General features: G+C 38.3%; 1 protein-coding gene and 1 long non-coding RNA gene across 8 annotated transcripts in view; one reads left to right on the top strand and one right to left on the bottom strand.

Annotated features, from left to right (window-relative positions):
• The window catches only part of ppp2r5a (protein phosphatase 2, regulatory subunit B', alpha isoform), a 236346-nt gene that overhangs the window by 155681 nt on the left and 56304 nt on the right, over nt 1-24361 (top strand). For 6 of the 7 annotated variants that reach the window (XM_069931345.1, XM_069931338.1, XM_069931341.1 and 3 more), the window contains 3 exons: nt 1361-1491; nt 5757-5816; nt 22722-22830. In XM_069931345.1, the coding sequence (XP_069787446.1) occupies nt 1361-1491; nt 5757-5816; nt 22722-22830 (300 nt within the window). The remainder of the gene's footprint in view (nt 1-1360; nt 1492-5756; nt 5817-22721; nt 22831-24361) is intronic. The other variant, XM_069931339.1, reaches the window with a different exon arrangement.
• LOC138760588 (uncharacterized) overlaps nt 1-24361 on the bottom strand; it is a 35238-nt gene that overhangs the window by 10080 nt on the left and 797 nt on the right. The gene's annotated exons all lie outside the window — the stretch shown is intronic.

The raw sequence follows: 24361 nt of genomic DNA, 5'->3' as shown, positions 1-24361 counted from the left end.
TTTTGTGGTAATGCAAAACTGCTACCAACACAAGAAAATAGGAGCCCCTTAAGCCTGCCTTACCATTCAAATAATCATAGTGGAATTAACCTGGGCATCAAATCTTAGCCAGTTTCATGATCTTTCAAAATTCTTCTTACCCCTCTTTAAATGTATCCACTGATATAACTTAAATTCCACAGGATAGAGAATTCCATCACTACCACCTGTAACAAGAAAGGCATCTCGGTTTTAATTGACTGTCCCACTACCTTGTAGCTATGGTTCCTTGTTTGAGACACTCATGGGAATGGAAACACTCATGTGTGGCCCCTTAGTCTTATGTTTCAATAAGATCATCATTCTATGAAGTTCCGTAGAATATAGATTTAACTTCTTAGCTGCATGTGGTAGAACATGCCTTTCATCCCAATAATTAGCCCCCTTAATATCTGTTGGATTGCCTTGCTAAATAAGGCGACTAAATTAAGTCCGTGTATTCTAACTTCACAAACACTCTATAATTATAAAAGTACTTCCCTGCTTCTAAATTTCTCACCTTCATGCAATGAAAGTCAGTCTGCCATTTGCCTTTTGCAACATGTTGCATCTGCCTCCTCTTTCTAACCCTAATGTGCATACCTAGATTCAGCAGTATCTCCCTTAATTGCAATTTCTCTCCATTTGGTTAATAGTTTGCCTTTTGATTCTTCTTCCCAAATTTCATGATCTCACAGTTTTACAAATTAAACTCCTTTTGCCAAGTTTTTGCCTCCTCAGATAACCTATTTGTAACCTTTTGAAGTGTTCAAATAACCTCATCACAACATGGCCCCTCATTTATTTTAGTTTGCTTTATGCTCCGCTTCCCTTCAGGTCATTGGAATCAAAAATACAAGTAAATCATTGGGAGCCAAGATTGAATCCCACTAGTTATGTCCACGTAACCTGAAAAAGATGATATCCTATTCCTTACTGTCCTGCAGTAATGCATAATTAAGAAGTGCTTCACTTATATAATTCTTACTCTTGCCTCTAGCTTCCTCCATAGCCTTTCTATATCCTATTTTTGTAATTATTTTCATACCTGTGATATTATAATTTCTGAACTCTTGCTCTCCCTTGATTTGAATCACTGCCCCTTTGTCGCCGCCATCTGTCAAGGCCCTGCACTCTGATTTGCCCTCTACCTCTTTTTCCTCCTTTTAAGATTCTCTTTATAACATAGATCCTTGACCATGTTTTAGGTCATCTTTGATTATATCTATCTCTCTTGTGTGCCTTGGTATTAAATCTTGTGTGATAATGCATCTGTGAAAAGCCTTCGAGTGTTTTATTGCATTTAAGGCACAATACAAATATAAGTTATTGTTGTTTCCAGCTTTTGGACTTATTTGATAGTGAGGACCCACGTGAGCGTGATTTTTTGAAAACGGTTCTGCATCGTATTTATGGAAAATTCCTTGGACTACGAGCATTCATCAGGAAACAGATCAATAACATTTTTCTACGGTAATCTATAGTACATGGTTTCCTTTGTGTTTATTTTAAAAAGTTATACCTGTGTGGCAAAGAGCTAAGTTGTTGCAAAAACCATGAAAAATCAATGTACCTTTAATCTTCTTGTACACTTTACTGAAATCTGGCTTTCTAACGTTCATCTGTCTTATTAACTATTGACTCCCTTTGCAGTTTTCAGGTTGGCATTATTCTGTTCTTTCATGGTGCAGAATAAATTTCTTAAACTCATTCAGTGAGGTAGTATGACGTGTTAGTAATCTCAAATATAGAGAACATTAGTATTCGTCTAAGTATTACCACATTCATTTTCATGTCCCCAACTGATTAAACATTATACCTCTCACTGTGCTCAAATCCTTCTTCTTTTCCAATAATGACATCAAGGACCTTGGTTAAGGGCAAAAAACAAGAATCCTACAGTATTGCTCCATGACTTGCGGTTAGACTGACAGCTAACGTAGGATATATGACCATCTTAGATCAAAGTGCTACCCCCTTTTTTCCCAATATGCTCATCAACTCAAAAATGTACTATTTCTAAGCCTCATAATTTTCTAGCATTCTTGTGGTCTCTTCCCTATTTAGTGCTCTGTCCAAAATGTCACCCCTTTTTAAAGTTCTAATCTTAGCCACTTTTCCTTCTCACATACACCTTTTTTAAAAAAAATGGCTTATCTAGACATTTTCTTTGTATAAGGATCATGCTTTTGAGCTTGAGTTTTTTCCTGTGAAAAAGAAATTTTAAAATATTTTGTTCAGACATCAGAAGACTCATAAACGACCTGATGACCACAGAGAAACCCATGACGCAGGTGTTAAAATTTATGCCCATTTTAGGACTTTGACCAAAATGATTTTAAATATAAGAATGGAACAATGAACTGTGCCAACTATAGAAAAGCAATCTGGCTTTAATAATAACAGAAAATAAGATTGAAAGTACATAAAACAAAGCATGTGATACAATTGCTTTCATATATGTTTTAGGGTTGAAAAACAACCTCATTTATCTTGTAAAGGTTTCCCTATTCCTTGATTGATCTAATGTCAACTGTGGATAAACTAAAATTAGCTTTTAGAAATTATGGATTATGCAATGCATAAAGTATTGGAAGAACTCAGTTGGTCACGCAGCATCAATGAAAAGCAATAAGCACTCGGTGTTTCGGACCTGAGACCTTCTTCCAGTATGCAAAAAATCAGGCAATTGCCAAAATAAGAAAGTGGGGAGAAGGGGTAGTAGCACAGGGGAACAGGTGATGGGGAGCTTTCTCACTCCTATGCCCCCTCCTCATCACCTCTCAGCTTTTCTTTCCCCCCCCCTCCTGTATCCACTTTATCACCATAGATGCTGCATGACCTACTGAGTTCCTCCAATACTTCTGTTTCTAGAATTAGTTCCCCACCATCTGCAGACTTGTTCACTTACATGAATTAATAATAAATTTTTGAATGTGGATGAGTTGATGGATATCATAATACATGGAGTTTAGGAAAATAATAAGTAAGTTTCATCAGAAATTTGTTTGTTCACAAGATTGCTGGTGGCTACTTCCTCACAAGGTTGACAGATGAGTAAGATAAATTAATGCATGAAGAGAAGGTGGGTTGAAAGATAGGAAATAATGAGTTAGGTTGGAAGCTCTATGATCTTGGTATGGATTTAATTGGACCTAATCATTGGTTTGCTACTGATGTTAAAAGTAGGAACTTTGCAACAATCAATAATGACTGCAAAAGATTTCAAGAAGACAGACTTGCAGATTGGGAAGCTATTATTTATTCATTTTGACTATGGCTCATATGCTTCAGGGCTGGTTCTTATAGCCCTCAAATTCCCCAATCTTTCAAAAATATATCCTTTAGGTATTTCCAATGACTGAGGCTCAGCAAACCAGGGTGAAGAATTCCAGAGATTTAACACCCTTTAGGAGAAATTATAATACAACTCAGTTTTACAAGAGCACCCCATTATGTTGTTACTATCTGCCCTTCAAGATTCTGAAACTGGTCAAAACACCTCCATGTCAATGCTGCCATGCCTCCATAGGATCTTAACTGTTTCTGTAAGATCACCTCTTGTTTTTCTATATTCCAAAGGGCACAATCAAATTCTTTAGCCACTCCTCATAGGACTTCCCTCTTATCCCAGGAATTAGCCTTGAGAATCCTTAATAATTTTCTACAAACCCATTAACTCCTTTCTTAAATTTAAGGGTAACAAAATTCTACTATATTTGATATGTGGTTTTTGCCATTTGCTCAACCCATCTATATCTTGATGCAAAATTCAGTTATCCCCATTGTAACTCCCACTGAATTTAATGTCATCAGTAAAATTGGATGACTTGTACATTGCGGTTTTGTTAGGCAGCAAACTCTTTCCAAATGTAAACAACTGATGGCCAAAAACTGATTTTTGGTGCATTTCTAGAGTGGTTTGGAACCTTTTTTCCCCACTCACATACCACCTATGGCATCCTTTTGGTGCTCTGTGGTTAGTAAGGAATTACTTAAATTGCTGTGAATCAGAAGAGGTCAGAGGCTAGTCATTTCCATCCAGTGAGGATGCAGTAACTCAGAACCAAACACTTCTATTTTGACAACCTAAATATGCAAACTAATACTTCCAAGTCATTCATCGAACGGCTATTGTTGCCAGATGAAAGTACCCAAGAGAAGAATTTTGCCCATTTTAACTATTTTGTTTAATAAGACTCTTTCAGATCAACACAATCTAAAAGAATGTTAAATGTTTTCACAATCTGTATTTGGAAAAAAAACTCTACTCTTGGTTGTAGCCTACTAAAACTTTGTTAAGCAACATAAAATCCTTTCTTGTAGCGAGGTCCATTAAACAATTGCTAACTGGGTCAGGCCGGTATTAGAGGAAATTTTAACTTCCACTGTTTGATTAATCAGGCTGATCTGAAGTTAAAATCACCTCTATTTTCTCCTCTCCACGTTCTTAGGCAGCAAATAATATGTCTGATTTTCGTCACAGTCTCCTTCAATATAAAAGTCTCACTCAAAAAATCCCATCGATAAAAAATCTTTGAACATTGAATTTTAAATACAATATGTCAACGATGAGCAAGACAATTGAGGAAACATGCTCTCATTTTGTAACCAACTTGAATTTTGTCCAGCATTTTATAATCATACAGATTTTCCCACGACTCCTGCAAAATGCACTAGAATTAAGAAAGAATAAATTGTGTTTAGAAATTCTGAAAAGTTCTGGCAGATGGAAGAGGATAGCATTTTGTTCCTGTGTCCTTGTCTGAAGATTGTGACAATTAGCAGTTAACACACAGATATTACATTTTGTGTAGGTTTTAGAACATGAATTTCTTTGTAATGAAAGTAGATTAAGAGAAAAAAGATATTTTATGTAGAGAAAGACGCATAGGAGAATACTAAATGAACTTCCATTAATAAATCTCCAGTTGGTTGATACTACAGTTACAGTTTTGGTATCCTAGCAATGGAAGAATGTTGATGGATTGGAAGCAATTCAGAGAGGTTTTTGAAACTAACATCTGAACAATTTGTCTAAAGAGGAAAAGTCGAAAAGGCTAAGCTAGAGTTTAGAAGAATCATTTGTGAAATTGATTTAAATATACAAATTCCAGAGAGATCTTGATTTGTAAAGTGAATGTTTCCTTTTGTGGGAATGTCTAGAATTAATGGCTACAATTTTAAGAATAAAGGGCCACACATTTAAGGTAAATGAGGAGACTTCTTTAAGAGTTATGTCTTTGGAACTCTCCCTCAAAGGGCAATGGAAGATAGATGATTTTTTGATGAGAAAGGAGGTTACTGCTAGAATACAGAGTTGAGGTACAATCAGTTCAACCATGATCTTGTGAATTAATGGAGCAAGCTTGGGGGGTTGAGTGCCCTACTCCTGCAAATTCACACCTAGAGTGAAGAAAAAAAAAGTGCCCTTGATAATTATTCTTTTATAATTATGTTGCTGCAGTTTCTGTCATATTTCAAAATGCTTCTTTAATTCCTTAAATTGACAGACTAAAAGCTGTGTTAAAGTCATTTTGTTCCTTATGTTACTGAAAATTACAAGTCAAAATCTATACTAAACATTTCTATGTTGGAAGAGAATATTTCAATAACAATTTGCATAAAGATTTATACAGATGATATGCTGAAAGCATTAAATAAGAATAGCCTGTGTTATATATTCAACTAAGGTTTCTTTGAAACCCATTAATGTTTTCTAACAATCATTTCTACAGGTTTATATATGAAACTGATCATTTTAATGGAGTTGCAGAACTCTTGGAGATATTAGGAAGGTGAGTAATATTTTCTATTTAATGACACACTTGATAATTTGCTTGTTTTTAGATTATAAATAGTCCAGATAAGGTTGCTAAACATCCTCTTTTTTTCTCTCCAAGTATTGGCCACATCAGTGGGATATCGAACATTACAGCACAGAAACAGGCCCTTCACCCCTTCTCATCTGTGTCAAACTATTTTTCTGCCTAGCACCACTGTCCAACACCCAATCCATAGCCCTCTAAACCGTTCCTATACTTGAATGTTAAAATTGATCCTACATTCACCAGATCTACTAGCAGCAGATCCTACCATTTTCTGTTTGAAGAAGTTCCCCTAAACCTTTCCTTTTTCACCCTTAACCCATGTCCTCTGGTTTGTATCTCATCTACCCTCAGTGGAAAAAGCCTACCTATATTTACTCTATCTAAACGCTTCATAATTTTAAATACCTCTATCAAATCTCCCCTCATTCTTCTATGCTCCAGGGAATAACCTTTCCTGTAATCAAATCCAGAAGTCTGGGCAACATCCTAGTAAATTTGTGCCCTCTTTCAATCTTAATAATATATTTCCTGTAGTTAGGTGACCAAAACTACACACAATACTTCAAATTTGGCCTCACCAAAATCTTATACATTTTTACCATAACATACCAACTCCTTTACTCAATATGAAGGCCAATTTGCCAAAAGCTCTCTTTACAACCCTATCTATCTATGATGCCACTTTCAGGGAATTATGTATCTGTTTTCCCAGATCCCTCTGTTCAAACGCACTCCTCAGTGCCCTACCATTATCTGAAATTGGATTGTCCAAAATCCTTAGTTATCCAAAATTTTTTGGACCCAGAAGTGTCGTCCGTTCGGCTCTTAACCATATAACCATAATTGAGGATTACAGAAAAATCAGAAATAATCATTTATCCAAAACATTTCAAAGCTAAAATAATGTATTTTGCCTCTGAAAAATTTTGGATAAATGAAGATAAACAAAACAATTATAAATCCTCAGTTACCTGAGTTTTTTTTCTGAGCCAAACTGACAACACAGGTTGAAAAAAATTTGGATTTTGGAAAAATCGATGAGTAGAATTTCAAATTTTTGGTGTTGGATTTACAGTTCAACTCCAATTATCTGAAATAATCGTGATCTGGCCTACGTTGGATAAACTTTTTTTTTTCAGAGAATTGGTGATTTTTTAAAAGCAGCCCAGTAGGAACAGCAAATCACTTGCAACAGTGTTTAAACAACAAGCAACAACAAGGGAAGGCTTTTTAAGCATTAAAATAATGTTTAATTCTCACAAAACAAATGCTGGCTGCTACTGATCATCAACACCTCCCCACCAATTCTCTGCTCCTGCCAGGAACCCAAGGTTCCTGCCCCTGCCTGGAAGCTCAACATTGCCCCCACTGCCAGGAGCCTGAGGTCTCTGGCCCTGCTGGGAGCCCGACATCCCAATTCCTGCCGGAATGCCACTATCCTTGAATACACCAGGCCAAGGTGTATTGCTTGCAGCTTGAAGACAGTGGCATGCAGTTTGAGAGGGAGGGTTAGAGAGGAACATCAATAGGGGTAGGTAAAAATGAAATGGAAAGAGAGGGGATAGGGAGTTACCTGAAAAGAGGGGAATTGTCATTCTAATTTCATTTCGAGTGAATTTTTTTTCAACCTGTGAAGTCAGGCTCCAAAAAAAATTTGGATAAATGAGGATTTCGGAGAATCCGATTTTGGATAATTGGAGTTGTACTGTATTTTGTTCAGGTTGTGTTTTTGGTGAGAATTAAACATTATTTCATGCTTGAAAAGCCTTCCCTTGTTGTTTGTGTTGTTTAAACACTTTTGCAAGTGATTTGCTGTTGCTAATGGGCTGTTTTTTTTTAAAAAAAGACCAGTCATCTGAAAATATCATTTATCTGAAATAGGCCCAGTCCCGACCATAGATAGAACAGTACAGCACAGAAAACAGGCCATTCAGCCCTTATAATATGTGTCTCACTATTTCACTAGTCCCACTGACCTCCTCCCACTCCATAACCCTCCATTTCAGATAATTTGTACTGCAAAATCTCATTATTTTTTGCATTAAATGCCATCTGCCATTTTTCAGTATATTTTTCCAGTTGGTCCAGATCCCTCTGGAAGCTTTGAATACCTTTCTTGCTGTCCACAATACCTCTAATCTTTGTGCCATCAGCAAACTTGCTGATCCAATTTACCACATTATCACCCAGATCATTGCTTTCAATGACAATCAACAATGGTCCCAGCACTGATCCCTGAGGCACACCACTAGCCACAGGACTCCAGAGAAGCAATCATCCACCACTACTCTCTGACATCTCCTGTCCAGCTATTGTCAAATCCAGTTCACTACTTCACCATGAAAACCTTGGTCTGAAGCTTACGTGTGGGATCTTGTCAAAGGCCTTACTCAAGTCCATGTTGACAACATCCACAGACTTTGCTTCATCAACTTTCCTGGTAATCTCCTCGAAAAACTCTAGGATTGGTTAAACACAACCTACCGCACACAAAGCCAAGATGGCTATACCCTGGCTATCCAGATACTTTTCTATCTAATTTCCTAGAACACTTTCCAGTAATTTACCTACTACTGATGTCAGGCTCACTGGCTTACAATTTCCAGGTTATTTTTTTGAACCTTTTTTAAACAACATGAGCGACCCTACAATCCCTTGGCACCACTCTCATGGCTAAGGACGTTTTAAATATTTCTGCCAGAGCCCCTGCAATTTATACACTTGCCACCCTCAAGGTCCAAGGGATTTATCAGGCCCTGGGGATTTATCCACCCTTATTTAGTTTAAGACAGCAAGCACCTCCTCTTCTTTAATGACATCACTGCTTGTTTTCCTAGATTCCCTTAACTGCTCCTTCCTTTGTAAATACTGATGCAAAAAAAACATTCATTATCTCCCCATCTCTTCTGACTCATACATTGCTGACAACTTTGATCTTTTAAGGAACAAATTTTGTCCTTTACTATCCTTTTGCTCTTAATATGCCTGTGGAAACCCTCAGGATTTTTCTAACCATTGCCCCTCAAAGCAACCTAATGTTTTAGCCTTCCTACTTTCTTTCTTCAGGTTTTTCTTGCATGTTTTATATTCCTCAAGTACCTCATCTTCATCATGTTGCCTATATCTGCTATACATCTCGCTCTTCTTCAGAACCGTTTATAATGGCCGTTGTTTGTTGAAAGCCATAAATATTGTGAAGGACAATCTTTTCTCCTTCCTGCCATCTAGGAAGAGGTACCGAAGCATTCTGGCCCTCATGACCAGATTACAAGACAGCTTCCCACACCCCACCCCCCCCCCCCCCCCCCCCAAGCCGTGAGGTACACAGGGCTCTTATGTAACATGATATTTATATGTGATATGTTATTTATAAAAAGTATCTGAGGTAATTTATCCATGTAAATAACCAGCTTTACAGTCTGGAGAAATGCTGTCTCGCTTTTCATTATACACTGCAAGGTTTATGGTATGAATGAGAAATAAATGCGACTTGACTTGGCTTGAACCAGATCCCCAATATCCCTTGAAAACTAAGGAAACCTATGCCTGTTAATTTTGCTTTTAATCTTGATAGGAACATACAAGCACTGTACTCTCAAAATTTCACTTACCTCGCATATCCTTTCCAGAAAACAATTTATCCCAATCCACGCATTCTAAATCCTTCCTCATTTCTTCCAAATTGATCTTTCTCCAGTTTAGAATCTCAACCTGAAGACCAAACTTATCCTTTTCCATAATTAACTTGAAATTAATGGCATTATGATTACTGGACCCAAAATGTTCCCCTACACTTGTCCTGTCTCATTCCCTAATATGAGATCCAGTATCCGGATCTCTAGTTGGTACCTATATAAACTGATTTAGAAATTTTTCCTGAACACCAAGCCACCCAGACCTTTTACAGTATGGGAGTCCCAGTCAATATGTGAAAATAAACTCTTGTACCATCACAGCCTTATATTCCACAAGCATCATAATGTTCATTTCAAATGAACATTATGCATTTCTGAACTGAATATTATGTCATTAACCTAGAATCCACACATATTTATTTTAAAAAATCAATTTATTGTGATGGAATAGAATCCCTGGCATAATTTTGTTCTTTCCTACTTGTCCCTACCCAATGGCACTGCAGATAATATTTAACACTAGGAATGCTGCTTAAGACAAGTTGAACAGCACTGGCAGACTAGACTATCTTCTGAATTTTTTTTTAATGCAGATTGATGTTTTGTTCCACAACTAATAACTATGTTTTGTATTAAATGGATTCTATAAATATTGTATCTTTACAGTAGTACAGGTACAGAATCCTTTATCCAGACATCTAAAATCCAGAACGCTCCAAAAAGCGGCAAGTGGGGAGAGAGACAGCAGCGTGAGTTGGGCGGGTGAGGGGGAGAGACCAGCAGTGCGAGTCAGGTGGGCGAGGGTGAGAGACTGGCAGCGCGAGTCGGGCGGGCGAGGGGGGGGAGACGGCAGCGTGACTGAAAGGGGGTGGGGGTGGATGTGGCAGCACAATTCGGGTGGGCTTAAATTTGGCTTTGCAAAATCCAGAAAATTCCAAAATTCAGAACACACTGTTTCCCAAGGGTTCCGGATAAAGAATTGTTTACCTGTATTCAGGATTTTCTCCACTTAGAATAGATTATGTTCTTTTGTGTCATATTGACCCAGATTGTAAAGTAATTCCAGCTGTAATACTGATGACTTGCTCCAGGACTAGTCTGATATGCTGAGTATTTTCAGATCTTTTGTTCAGATTTTCGTCCTTTTTTTATTTTCAACCAATTTTAGCATTTTGCAATGAATGAAGGTGAGCTAATAGTCTTTCAAGTGAATGGGCTTGCGGCTTTCTTATGTCATAGAATTTTATCAGAGGTTTGAAAGTGAATTTGTTCAGTCTACTTCCAGGATTTTAAGCAAATCAAACTCTTAAAAGTAAAACACGAAAGTCTTCATGAAGTAAAAACATAATGCTGGAGAAACTCAGCAGATCAAACAGTGTCCTTTATAAAGCAAAGATTAAAAATACATAACCAATGTTTTGGGCTTGAGCCCTTCATCAAATTATTAAAATATGAGGTGTAATTTGGCTATGGTAGATTGGAAAATACAATAAAAGGTATGACAGTATGCAATTCACTTGAACTGTTGTTTGCAACAAATTTAAACCCCTATGATCAGGAAAAGTAAATAAAGCAACAGCTTCTGTGGGAGGTTCAATACAGTATTAGATCCTGGGCGAAATGAATAAATGTTACAAAAAAAAGTTACAAATAAGTTAATGTTTTAAATAACTCAAGGACTGGGTAAATTTCACAATTTTGAAGAAAGGAGAACCTAGACATTGATCAGGAAATGGAATGTAGAACATGTAAATGAACCAGTGTGAAACATTAAAATGATTGTAAATGGCTCTACATACAGAAAATAGTAGCATGAGTTGGCATTAGGGTCTTCATGCCTGCTCTCCCATTTAGTTTGATCATGGCTGATTTCTGCTGGCCTAAACTCCTCTTTGATGCCATATCTCCACATCCTTCAATCTATCAATCGATGCAATTGTGAGGTACTTGAGGAGATTCAGTATGTCAGTGAAGACCCTCAAAAACTTCTACAGGTGTACTGTGCAGAGCATGCTGACTGGTTGCATCACTGCCTGATATGGAGAAGCCAACTCTCAGGTCAAGAAAAAACTCCACAAGATTGTTAACATGGCCTGCAACATCACAGACACCAGACTTCACTCCATTGAAGACACCTACAAGAGGCAGTGTCTAAAAAAGCAGCCTCTATCCTCAAAGATCCCCAGCACCCAGGCTATTCTCTTTTTACTCTGCTACCACTGGGGAAAAAAAGGTACAGGACCCTAAAGACGAGCACTCAGCGGCACAAGGACAGCTTCTTTCCAGCTGCCATCAGATTCCTGAATAATCAGTAAACCAGACACTGCCTTACTTTCTGTGCACTATTTAAAAAAAATTATTGTAATTTATATGAATGTTTGCTCTGTGATGCTGCCGCAAAATTCCGAATTTCATGACTTATTCATGACAAATTCTGATTCTCTCAAGTTGTACTCCATCTCCACTTGAAATACTTCTGGTAATCCAGTTTCAACCATTCTCTGCAAGAGAAATTTTTCATTGTAGATAGGTAAAAAGGAAAAGACTAACAGACTATTATTGAAGAGTAAGAAAGTCCCAGAGGAACAAGGAACTTAACACTCTTTGTGTTTGTCTTGTTACGGAGTCCAGGGGACCCCAAAACCAGCAGCAATAGATATGCACCACAACACAGGGTTATTTAAACAAGTAGTTTTTAATTATAATTGATCAAGAAAACAGAATTAAACTCTAACTTATTACTTAACCCACTTAAACCCCCCCCCATACTACACGCAGGTGTGTGTAATGTATATTTAAGATTAGGAAAGTTCTTTAGATCACAGTCCAATCTCACTGATTGCAGGCGATTCTTGTACTGTGCACAGAAGTTAGCATTAACAAAGTTCACCAGGCTTTGGTGTTTAACAAGCAAATGGTTACCACTCAGGAGGGTTCTTGCTGATTTTCAGAGAAATATTCCTTTTCCAAGACATCCACAACTGATTCCTTCTCAATCAGACTTGCTGACGAAACTTGCCCTCTTCAGGGTTCTCCAGATTATCCTCTTTCTTTCAGGTCACCTTTCAGACCCCAGTCTTCCACTTTGACAAGGCAGCCTTCTGAAAGTTGGCCAGCTTGTCCCTCTGGAACTGATTTCTGTGACTCCTCTCTCTGTTTCACACCCTCCCTCTCAGAGCAAAACTGTTCTCTCTCTCTCTCTCTCTCTGCAAAAATCACATACTTTCCTAGGCAAGATGTATTCTGCAACTTTGTTTCTCTTTCTGCAAAAAGCATTCTGCAAAAGTCCTGCAAAAATTCTGTTTTGAAATGCTTGTGTGTAAGCTGCTCTAGCAATTCCTCCCGAACCACCTCTAAGTACTCTGTCACAGTCTTCATGACTAACGATACAGAAAATCTACAAATAATAGTAAATAAAAAACTGAAAGTACCAATAGTTAAAAAAAATGGGAAATTAGTAGAAATGAAAGCTGATAAATCTCTGATGGACCTGATAGCCTGCATTACAGGATTTGAAGGCGGTGAAAATAGAGATAGATTAGAATTTTGGAAAGTGACAATGATTTTAGGATGTTTCTTACAGACTGAATAAGAATAATATTTTTGGATAAAAACTGTTGAAGAATGGAAGTAGAGAGAATACTGCAGACTAATTAGCCTGACCTTAAATACAGGGAAAATTATGGAATAAATTACAAATGCAAGTGGTAGCAGAATGCAGGAAACACTATAAGAATTAAGCATGGTCAACATGAATTTATTAAAGGGAAATCTTACTTGATTAATATGTTGCAGTGTTTTGACCTTGTGTATAACAGAAGCAATGAAGCATTAAAATATTTTAAATTGATTAGAATTCAACAGTTCCAGTGTAAAGATTCCACCCATATAGCCTCAATAGACAAGCTTTCTAATCTGTACGTTCTCAGCATCGCCGTGGCCTTTCTCCATCCTTTTTCAACCCTCCTTTTCTATTGTGTATAAAACAGCAGAGCCCCGGAACATTGAAATACCAGTCCTATTCCTCCTGCAACTGTCTTACTAATGGTCACACTGTCATAATTCCACTTGCTGATCCATGTGCTAAGCTCATCAGCCTTTCCTACAATGCTCCTTGCATTGAAGTAGATACAATTCAAAACATTATCCTCACTATGTTCAAACTTTCTATTTCTCTCTTTGATTGCAAACTTAACAACATTTTTCTACATCTACTCCAACATCTGCTCTTCGCTTTGATTCCCACCCCCCCCAACACACCTCCATAACTAGTTTAAACCCCTCATCCAGAGCACTTGTATTTCACATCTGTATGTTGGTCTGGTAATATTTTAGATCAATGCCGGTTTCCATAAGATATGCTGCCAACAACCAAGTATACTTCACCATTTGATTCCTCCTATTTATTCCAAATGACATACTTCCTGTCTGGCTTAATAGTTATGAATATTCATAAATTTATTCTAATTAAATGTTGGAAAAACCAAAGATTGTCTTTAGACCCTAACATAAATTTTGTTTTCTAGACCCTGATTCTTTTCCATTCCCTGGCAACACCCAAGATAGAACCATGCATTTAAACCCCAAGATGTTATATGAACCAAATATTCAAGTCATCTTTAGGACCCCCTATTTCTGTTTCTTTATTGCCATCTGATGTTGCACATGCTTAGTTCATCTGCTGCTGGAATTCCTTATTACCTCAGGCTTGAATATTGCAATGTACTACAACCTGCTCTACCTTCCATTAGCTTGAGATGATCATATATTCTGCTGCCTTGTTTTTAAATCTTGTTCTATTAACCCATCATTTCTGTGCTCTCTAATCTACATTGCCTAAGGCTTTACTGTTCCCTAGTCTCTAGCTAAAAATCTCTGGATAATATGCCTTCAACATCCATTTAAAAACTATTCAAAATTGAATTAGGTCCAGAGTTTAAAATGGTGAATCCTTTGAGCAGTGTAGAGCAGCCATACTCAATAGGCCACAGTATGTTTAAGACCAAAATATTTTCTTAATGGAATCAGTAGGAGTGAAGTACAGATGAAATGAACTAAATGTGACTGCTTCACAGGGAGGTGGAGGGGGGGGGGGGGGGCCATAAACTGATCACAGTCCTAAGAGGGCCCTAGCTCTCTAAAAGGTGTAGAATGGCTGGTGTAAAGAATGTAGGTAATTCACTTATGAAAGAAATAAGGAGGGCAAGGAGTGGGTATGAGATACCTCTGGCAGATAAAGTTAAGGAGAATCTACTAAGATTCTATTAAGGCAACAGAATAACTAGGAAAGGAATAAGGCTTCAACAAGGTCACCTGTTTGTGGATTCACAGGAAATAGATGAGGCCCAAAATGAGCATTTCTCTGTAGAGCATGACATGGAGTCTAGGAAATGTTGGTTATGCATCTTTATTTTTGCAATATAGTGTACATTGTTTGACCTGTAGAGTTTCTCCAGCATTGTGCTTTTACTTCAATCACGGTGTCTGCAGCCTTTTGGATTTTACCATGTAGGCCAGGGAAATTGGGAGATAAATAGCAATGTTTTGAAGAATGTCCATGTGAGAGAAGAGAAGATGCTGGAGCTCTTAAAATGCATAAAAGTAGATAAATCCCTGGGACCTGATCAAATATATAATAGACATTATGGGAATCTTGGAAATAAATTGTTGGGTCCTTACAGAGATATTTGCATCATCATTAAGTTGCCAGAAGACTGGAGGATGGCTAATGTTGTGACTTTATTTAAAAAATGCTGAGGACAAGCCAGGAAACTGAAGGCTGGTGAGCTTAAGGCCAGCCATGGGTACATTGCTGGAGGAGATTCTGAGAGACAGGTTTCGCATACATTTTGAAAGGCAAGGATTGATTAGAGATAGTCAGCATGGCTTTGTGTGTGGAAAATTGTGTCTCAAAAATTTAATTGAAGTTTTTTTTGAAGAGGTGACCAAGAAGCTTGAGGACAGGGCAGTTAAAACTGTGTATATGGACTTTAGTAAGGCCTTTCACAAGATCTCATGGTAGGCTGGTCTGGAATTAGCCTAATGGTAGGAGTCAGAGGGTGGTAATGAAGGGTTGTTACTTAGATTGGAGGTCTGTGACCAGTAATGTACCTCAAAGATCTATGATGGGTCTACTGTTGTTTGACATCTGTATTAATGATATAGTTGGATGTCAAGGTCATTGGCATGCTTAGGAAGTTTGTAGATGACACCAAAATTGGTGGTATAGTGGACAGATTATGTAAGACTACAACAGGATGCAGATGGGCTTGGAAAGTGGACCAAGGAATGACAGATGGAATTTAACTTGGGAAAGCATGAGGTTAAACCGAGGTAGGATTTGCATGGTAAATGCTGAGCCCTGGAGAGTGTTCAAGAACAAAGATCTCGGGATTTGTAGGGGGGAAGGGAACCAGAGTGGCAAACCAGATAGAGGGAAAAGATTATGTTAAAACTGCATGCACTGTTAGAGGTCAACAGGTTAAATGTAGTGGAAATGTTCTCAGATGCATCTATTTCAATGCGAGGAGTATTGGTGAGCTTAGAGTATGGATTGGCAAATGGAATTGTGACATTGTGGCCATTAGTGAAACTTGGTTGCAGGAGGGGCAGGACTGGCAGCTCAATGCTCCAGGCTTCCGTCATTTTAGATGCTGTAGAATGGAGGGGGTGGGTGGTGGAATGAATGGGGGAGGAGTGGCTTTGCTCGTCAGGAAAAATATCACAGCTCAGGCAGGACAGATTAGAGGACTCATCTATTGAGGGTATAAGGGTAGAGCTGAGAAACAGAAAAAGTATTACTACCCTATTACAGACTATTGTATTATAGACCGTCCAATAGGCAGTGATAATTGGAGGAGTAAATTTGTAGAGAGGTAGCAGGCAGCTGCAGGAAACATAATGTTGTGATAGTAGGAGATTTTAACTTCCACATATTGACTGGGACTCCCATACTGTAAAAGGGTTGATGGCTTGGAGTTTGTCAAATGTGTTCAGGAAAGTTTTCTGAATCAATATACCTGTATAGAGGTAGAGAGAGTGCAATATTGGATCTCCTAATAGGGAATGAGACAGGACAGGTGACAGAAATATTTGTTGGGGAACATTTTGGGTCCAGTGATCATAATGACATTAGTTTCAAATTAATTATGGAGAAGGATAGGTCTGGGCTTTATTACTGGGCAGCGAGCATTAGATATATCATTATTTGGATACATCATAAATGAATATTCAGGTGTCTCAGGATGGATTGACTGAGAGATTAAATCCATTAAAAGACAATCTCTTATCTCAATACTTGGAGCACATTTTTGCACCTCAAACTAACTGATAATTTTGTAGTTAGACATATTTTGTGTACTTGGTTCAATTTGGTAAGCATTTTGGCTATCATAGATTTTTATTAATTAGTCTAGTTTAATGCAATTCCTTTTTTTAACCTCAGTTCAAGACATTGATATACTCAATGGTCTAAGTTGGCTATTTATCCTTTCTTGGACTTGTATATAGACCAAACCCTTGCTTCTTTTGAGCAATTATCTGCCAAATTTCTTTCATTATTTACAGATTAGGAGTTCCTTAAACTCCTTAATGTTGAGGCTTCCCCAAGACTTAGATTTTAATCTTATCTCAGAAGTTTATAATTTTAGACCTCATCAGAAAGCATTGTTTTCAGCCCTTTATGAACTACTTTTAAGATTTAGCGATAGTTCTTTATCTAACATTAGGAAAATTTGGAAACCTGACTTTCAATAAGTTTCCTGAAGATACATGGGAATCTATTTTGAAAACTGTACATTCATCCTCTTTCTATGCTAGACATTCCTTATTACAATTTAAAGTAGTCCATAGGGCCCAGAATTCCAAAGTTCAATGAGCTAAATTTTACCCCAATATATCCTCTAAATGTGATAAGTGTACAACTTAGGAAGGTACTGTATATCATATGTTCTGGCTATGTCCCTCCCTTTGTAACTACTGGAAAGAGGTATTTACTACACTTCTTTAATCCTTGATATAAATCTCTCTCCAAGCCCTTTTTTTGCTACTTTTGGAATGGACTCAATTTTGACTCCTTCTCAATCCCATGTAGTTGTTTTTGCTCCCCTGATTGCTAGGAGACTCATTTTGCTGTGGTGGAAAGATGTTGTCCCTCGCACACATACATAATGACTATTGGATTTGATGGCATCCCTCTCTTTAGAGAAAATTTGGTGTTCAACCATTAAAACAAGTTTTAAAAAAATTCTCTTTGGGGCTCTTTTTTCAATTATTCTCAAAATGTATAGATCAATTATTTTTGCTCTTCTTCAATAATCTTTTTTTCTTTTTCTCCATTTTTTGAACAAGTAGTATTGAAATTAATAGTTGATGCCTGGCTTTGATTGTAATTGCTCAGATAATAGGTTGGGGTTAGAAATTACATTAGTTATAGGTTTTTTTCTTTTTTCTTTTCCAATTGACAGCATGAATCATATTTATCTTGGTTCCTGTTTACTTTTACCTGAACTTCATATCTTATGTATCTATGTATCTGGAATTATTATTTTCTCATAACCAATAAAAAGATTGAAAAAGAAAGAAGGATAGGTCTGTTCCTTGGGTTGAGATTCTAAATTGGAGAAAGGCCAATTTTGAGGAAATGAGAAAGGATCGAGAATGCGTGGATTGGGATAAATTGTTTTCGGGCAAGGATGTGCAAGTTAAGCGGAGAACCTTCAAAGGTGAAGTTTTGAGAGTACAGAGTTTGTATGTTCCTGTCAGGATCAAAGTCAAGGTTAGAATACATATGGAACCTTGGATTTCGAGGGATATTAGGGATGTGGTTCGGAAAGTGTATAACAGGTATAAGCAACTTGGAGTAAATGAGGTATTCGAGGAGCATAAATAATGCAAGAAAAACCTCAAGAAAAAAAATCAGGAAGGCTAAAAGATGACATGAGGTTGCTTTAGCAGACAATAGGAAGGAAAATCCTAAGAGTTTCTATGGGTATATTAAGAGCAAAAGGATATTAAGGGACAAAATTGGTCCCCTTGAAGATCAGAGTGGCCGGCATGGAGCCAAAAGAGATAGGAGAGGTCTTAAATGTTTTTTTCCATCAGCATTCTATCAGAAAAAGGGCACATTCATGTTATGCAGGGAAAACAAGCAGTGAGGTCATGGAACTTATCCAAATTAAAGAGGAGGAAGTGCTGTCTTAAAGCAAATAAAGGTGGATCAATTCCCAGGGCAAGACAAGATACTCCCTCGGACCTTGAGGGAAGCTAGTCTAGAAATTGCAGGGGCTCTGGCAGAAATATTTAGTGTCTTTAGCCACAGGTGCTGGGAACTGAGTTATGGGGAAAGGTTAAACAGGTTAGGACTTTATTCTCTGGTATGTAGAGGAATGAGGGGATATTTGAAGTATTTAAAATTGTGAGGGGGATAGGCAGAGTAAATGTAGATAAGTTTTTTTTTACTGTGGGTAAGGTAAGATACAAACCAGTGGACATGGGTTAAGAGTGAAGTGGAAAAAGTTTAGGAGGAACATGAGGACAACCTTCTTCACACAGAGAGTGGTGGGAGTGTGGAATGAGCTGCCAGCTGAAGTGGTAATAGCGGGCTCAATTTTAACATTTAAGAGGAATTTGGACATGTACATGGATGGGAGAGTTATGGAGGGCTATTGACTGGGTGCAGGTCAATGGGACAAGGCAAAAAAAATGGTTCGGCACGGATTGGAAGGGCCAAAGAGGCCTGTTTCTGTGCTGTAATATTCTATGGTATAGGTGCATAGTTTCATGACAGGGTGGTGAAGAAAGTGTTTGGCATGCTTGTCTAGATTTGTCAAGGCATTGGGTGCAGGGAAAGGGATGTCATGTTACAACTGTACAAGACATTGATGAGATACATTTAGAGTATTGTGCATAATTTAGGTCACTCAGCTACTGGATGGGTTAGAGTTTGTGAAATGTGTGCAAGATAGTTTTTTACAACAATATGTAGAGGTGCCAACCAGAGAAGGAGCAGTGTTAGATCTACTGTTGGCAAATGGGATGGGTCAAGTGACGGAGGTTAGTGTTGGCGAGCACTTCGGGTCCAGTGATCATAATGCCATCAGCTTCAATGTCATTATGGAAAGAGAGAAATCAGGGCCAAGGGTTGAGGTTTTTGATTGGGGAAAAGCTAGATTTGAGGAGATGCGAAAGGACTTGCAGGGTGTGCATTGGGACAATTTGTTTTATGGGCAGGATGTAGTAGAGAGATGGAAGTCTTTTAAAGATCAGATTTTGCAAGTGCAAATGCTTTATGTTCCTGTTAGGTTAAAAGAAGGGGCAAAAGATTTGAGAGAGCCGTGGTTTTCAAGGAATATTGGAAACTTGGTTCGAAGAAAAAGGGAGGCATACATTAGATATAAGAAGCATGGAGTTAAGGGGATGTTTGAAAGATACATTGAATGTAAGAGGAATCTTAAGAGAGGAATTAGGAAAGCTAAAAGAAGGTACGAGGAAACTATGGCAAGCAGGGTGAAAACTAATCCAAAAGAGTTCTACAAATATGTTAATGGTAAAAGGAAAGCTAGAGACAAAATTGGTCCCTTAGAGAATCAGAGTGGAAAACTGTGTGTGGAGCCTAGAGAAATGGGGGAGATATTGAACAATTTCTTTTCTTCGGTATTCACTAAGGAGAAGGATATTGGGAGATGTGAGATAAAAAAAGCAAATTGGGTAAATATGGGGAATATAGAGATTACAAAAGATGTAGTTTTAGGGCTTTTGAAGAATATAAAGGTGGATAAGTCTCCGGGACCAGACGGGATCTTCCCCAGGACATTGAGAGAAGTGAAGGAGGAAATAGCAGAGGCTCTGGCGGTAATTTTCCAAATGTCATTGGATTATGGGGATAGTGCCGGAGGATTGGCGCATTGCGCATGTGGTTCCGTTATTTAAAAAGGGTTCAAGGAGGAAGCCTGGCAACTATCGGCCTGTAAGTTTGACGTCTGTGGTAGGTAAATTAATGGAGAAAATTCTTAGAGATAGTACTTATAAACATCTGGATAGACAGGGTCTGATCAGGAGCACTCAACATGGATTTGTGGGAGGAAGGTCATGTTTGACCAATCTGATTGAATTTTTTGAAGAGGTGACTAGGAATGTGGATGAGGGTAGCGCAGTGGATGTTGTCTATATGGACTTCAGTAAGGCCTTCGATAAGGTACCACATGGAAGGTTAGTTAAGAAGGTGCAGTCTTTAGGTATAAATTTTGAGATAGTCAAATGGATTGAACATTGGCTGAAAGGGAGAGACCAGAGAGTGGTAGTGGATAATTGTCTGTCAGGTTGGAGGCCATTGTTGTTCGTTATATACATTAATGATCTAGATGATGGGGTGGTAAATTGGATTAGTAAATATGCAGACGATACTAAGATAGGTGGAATAGTGGATAATGAAGAAGGTTTTCAAGGATTGCAGAGGGATTTGGGCTGCTTAGAAAAGTGGGCTGAAAAATGGCAGATGGAATTTAATGCTGATAAGTGTGAGGTGCTTCATTTTGGTAAGAAGAATCAGAACAGGACATACGTGGTAAATGGGAGAGCATTGATGAATACAGAAGAGCAGAAAGATTTAGGAGTAATGGTACATCGTTTCCTGAAGGTAGAAACTCACGTGAATAGGGTGGTGAAGAAGGCTTTTAGTATGCTGGCCTTTATCAATCATTGCGTGGAATATAGGAGTTGGGAGGTGATGTTGAGACTGTATAAGACGTTGGTGCGGCCTAATTTGGAGTTCTGTGTGCAGTTCTGGTCGCCTAATTATAGGAAGGGTACAAACAGAGTGGAGAGAGTGCAGAGAAGGTTTACCAGAATGTTACCTGGGTTTAAGCATCTAGAGTATAGGGAGAGATTGGACAGATTAGGTCTTTATTCTTTGGAGCGTAGAAGGTTGAGAGGGGATTTGATAGAAGTATTTAAGATTATGAAAGGGATAGACAGAGTGGATGTGGATAGACTATTTCCGTTAAGAAGAGGAAAGATTAAAACAAGAGGACATTAGTTAAGAATTAAGGGGCAGAGGTTTAGAGGTAACATGAGGGGAAACTTCTTTACTCAGAGAGTGGTAGACGTGTGGAATGAGCTTCCGGGAGAAATAGTGGCGGCGGAGTCAATTGTATTATTTAAGAAAAGGTTGGACAGGTATATGGATGAGAAGAAGATGGAGGGTTATGGGGATTGTGCAGGGAGGTGGGACTAGAGAGGGGTGTTTGGTTCGGTGCGGACTAGAAGGGCCTAATGGCCTGTTTCCGTGCTGTAAATTGTTATGTTATGTTATGAGAATGCTACTAGGACTGTGGTGAATCTGTGTTGTGCTGTCAATCTCTCGCTGTGCTTAGTCTGTTTTACTGGCGTTGGACGTGTATTATCTCTACCACTAAAGACACTCCCCTTGGGTATAACTATGTATGCGCCCATAATGTCTTTCATTATTGTACCACTAGTTTCTGCTAATAAAAGCCATGATTCCTGCTTAACTACACAGCCTTCATCTTCTTCGTTAATTGGCACTTCTGACTGGTAGGCTTTAGTTATAAGGAGAGGCTGAATAGGTTGGGACTTTTCGTCCTGGAGTGCAGGAGATAAGGTGAGAGGGCTTGTAGAGATTCAGGAAAGTATAGGGCACAGATTAGATAAATTGTCAATCTTTTTACCAGGATAGAGGAATCTAAAACTAGAAGGCATGGATTTAAGATGAAAGATTTAAAATGGACTTTAAGGCTCCTTTCTTCGCACAGAGGGTGGTGGATATATGGAACAAACTGTGATAATTATAACATTCAAAAGATGTTCAGACAGGTATGTGGATAGGAGAGGTTTATGGACATAATGCAGGAAAATGGGATTAGCAAAGTTGGTGTAGCGGTCAGTGTGATGCCTTTACAGCGCCAGCGATTGGGACCGGGATTTGAATCCCATGCTCTCTGTAAGGAGTTTGTACGTTCTCCCCGTGTCTGCATAGGTTTTCCCTGAGGGCTTCGGTTTCCTTCAACCAGTCAAAACCTACCAGGGGTGTAGGTTAATTGGGTGTAAATTGGACAGCACAAAGTGAAATGGCCTGTTACCATGCTGTATGTCTAAAAATAAATAAATGAGCAAGTTGGGCCAAAGGGCTTTTTTCCGTGTTGTAGAAATCGATAACTTACAAAATAAGTTGCAATTGTTAGTTCATATTAATAGACTTACCTCTGTATTTCTTTTTCAGTATCATTAATGGATTTGCACTGCCACTGAAAGCCGAGCATAAACAATTCCTCATGAAGGTACTTATTCCCCTTCACACTGCGAAAGGTTTAGCGCTATTTCATGCACAGGTAGGCCATTGTTTCTTCTTGTATGCATGATTTATAATTTATTATTGAATATCCCAAATTCCACTTTACTGGTCCATTTTGTTGGGGTTTCTGCTGGATCAGTCAATATTCATGATTTTTTTGATTGGTTAGAAATTTGGATTAGAGTCAAGTGCATTTATTGAGTAACCTATTTCTGAGATAATGGGAAGCTACAGTTTCGCAAATCTAAGACTGTGGAATTAATACTTTATATCTAAATTTACATGTGAATTTTCAGAGGAGTTAAATATGATTATGTTATTGCTTTTTGCGGCATTTGAGGTTTATTTTATATGATGAGGAAAAATTGTTGTTGGGGGGGATAAACTGTTTATTGGGCACATTCTTTCAAGATTTTGGCAGCAATTCTGTAGTAAACTGTTGGCAAGTTGAGCATTTCAATGCACACAAAAATTTCCATTTGGCAAATGTGTCGAGTGCTATGAACGTGTATTTTCAGAATCAGAATTTATTGCCCTGAACAAGTCATGAAGTTTGATGTTTTGCAGCAGCGTCAGAATGGTCCAAACATTTGTATTATAACCATCTTATTGGCATTATTATAATAAAATAATAGCAATAATAGTTCATTGATTATTCAAGAATCTGGGAAGGAGCTGTCCTTGTGCCGCTGAGTGCTAATTTTTAGGCTCCTGTATCTTTTCCCTGATGGTAGCAGAATGAAGAAGGCATGGCCTGGTTGGTGGGGGTCTTTGAGGATAGAGACTGCTTTTTGTGAGACACCGACTCATGTAGATGTCCTCAATGGAGTGGTCTGGTGCTGTGATATCGCAGGCTGAGTTAACAACCCTCTGGAGTTTATTCTTATCCTGAGAGTCGGTGCCTCTATACCAGGCAGTGATGCAACCAGCCAGAATGCTCTCTATGATACACCTGTAGATGTTTACGAGAGTCTTTGGTGACATACTGAATCTCCTCAGACATCTCACATAGCCACAAGCAAGCCTTTTTTGTGATTGCATCAATGTGGAGACACCCTGACTGATCTCCAGAGATGATGACACCCAGGAATTTGAAGTTCTTGACCCTGTCCACTACTTAGCCCTTGATAAGGACTGGGTTGTGTTCCCCTGACTTCTTCCTGAAGTCAACAATGATCTTCTTGGTTTTGCTGACATGGAGCCTAAAACTTAATGGCCAGGGAATCTATTAATGCTCTCTTTGATGAGGAGAATTCAAAGAATAATAGCTTTTGCTTCATTGATGGCCAGATGAGCAATTTTGATGGAAAGACAACAAGGCACCAACACATATGCAATGGATACAGGATGTTATGATTTGCTTGAGTGGGAGAAAATTAGTTATAATGTTAAAGAAATCAAGGTTGACTTTGACAAGATATGGCCCCATTCATGAACTCTCATATTTTGATTACTTAGGCAGGGGTACTCTGGGGGTTTTCTGTCTGATGTCCAAGAGCCAATACTCGATTCTTTAGAATTTATTTGCTAGTGACCGTGTTTGGTGGGAGGGGTTAAATTAGTATGGT

This window comes from Narcine bancroftii, chromosome 4 (genome assembly GCF_036971445.1).
Source record: "Narcine bancroftii isolate sNarBan1 chromosome 4, sNarBan1.hap1, whole genome shotgun sequence".
Taxonomy (NCBI): domain Eukaryota; kingdom Metazoa; phylum Chordata; class Chondrichthyes; order Torpediniformes; family Narcinidae; genus Narcine; species Narcine bancroftii.
The sequence above is the reverse complement of the archived record's forward strand: the minus strand, read 5'-3'. Positions and strand labels throughout refer to the sequence as shown.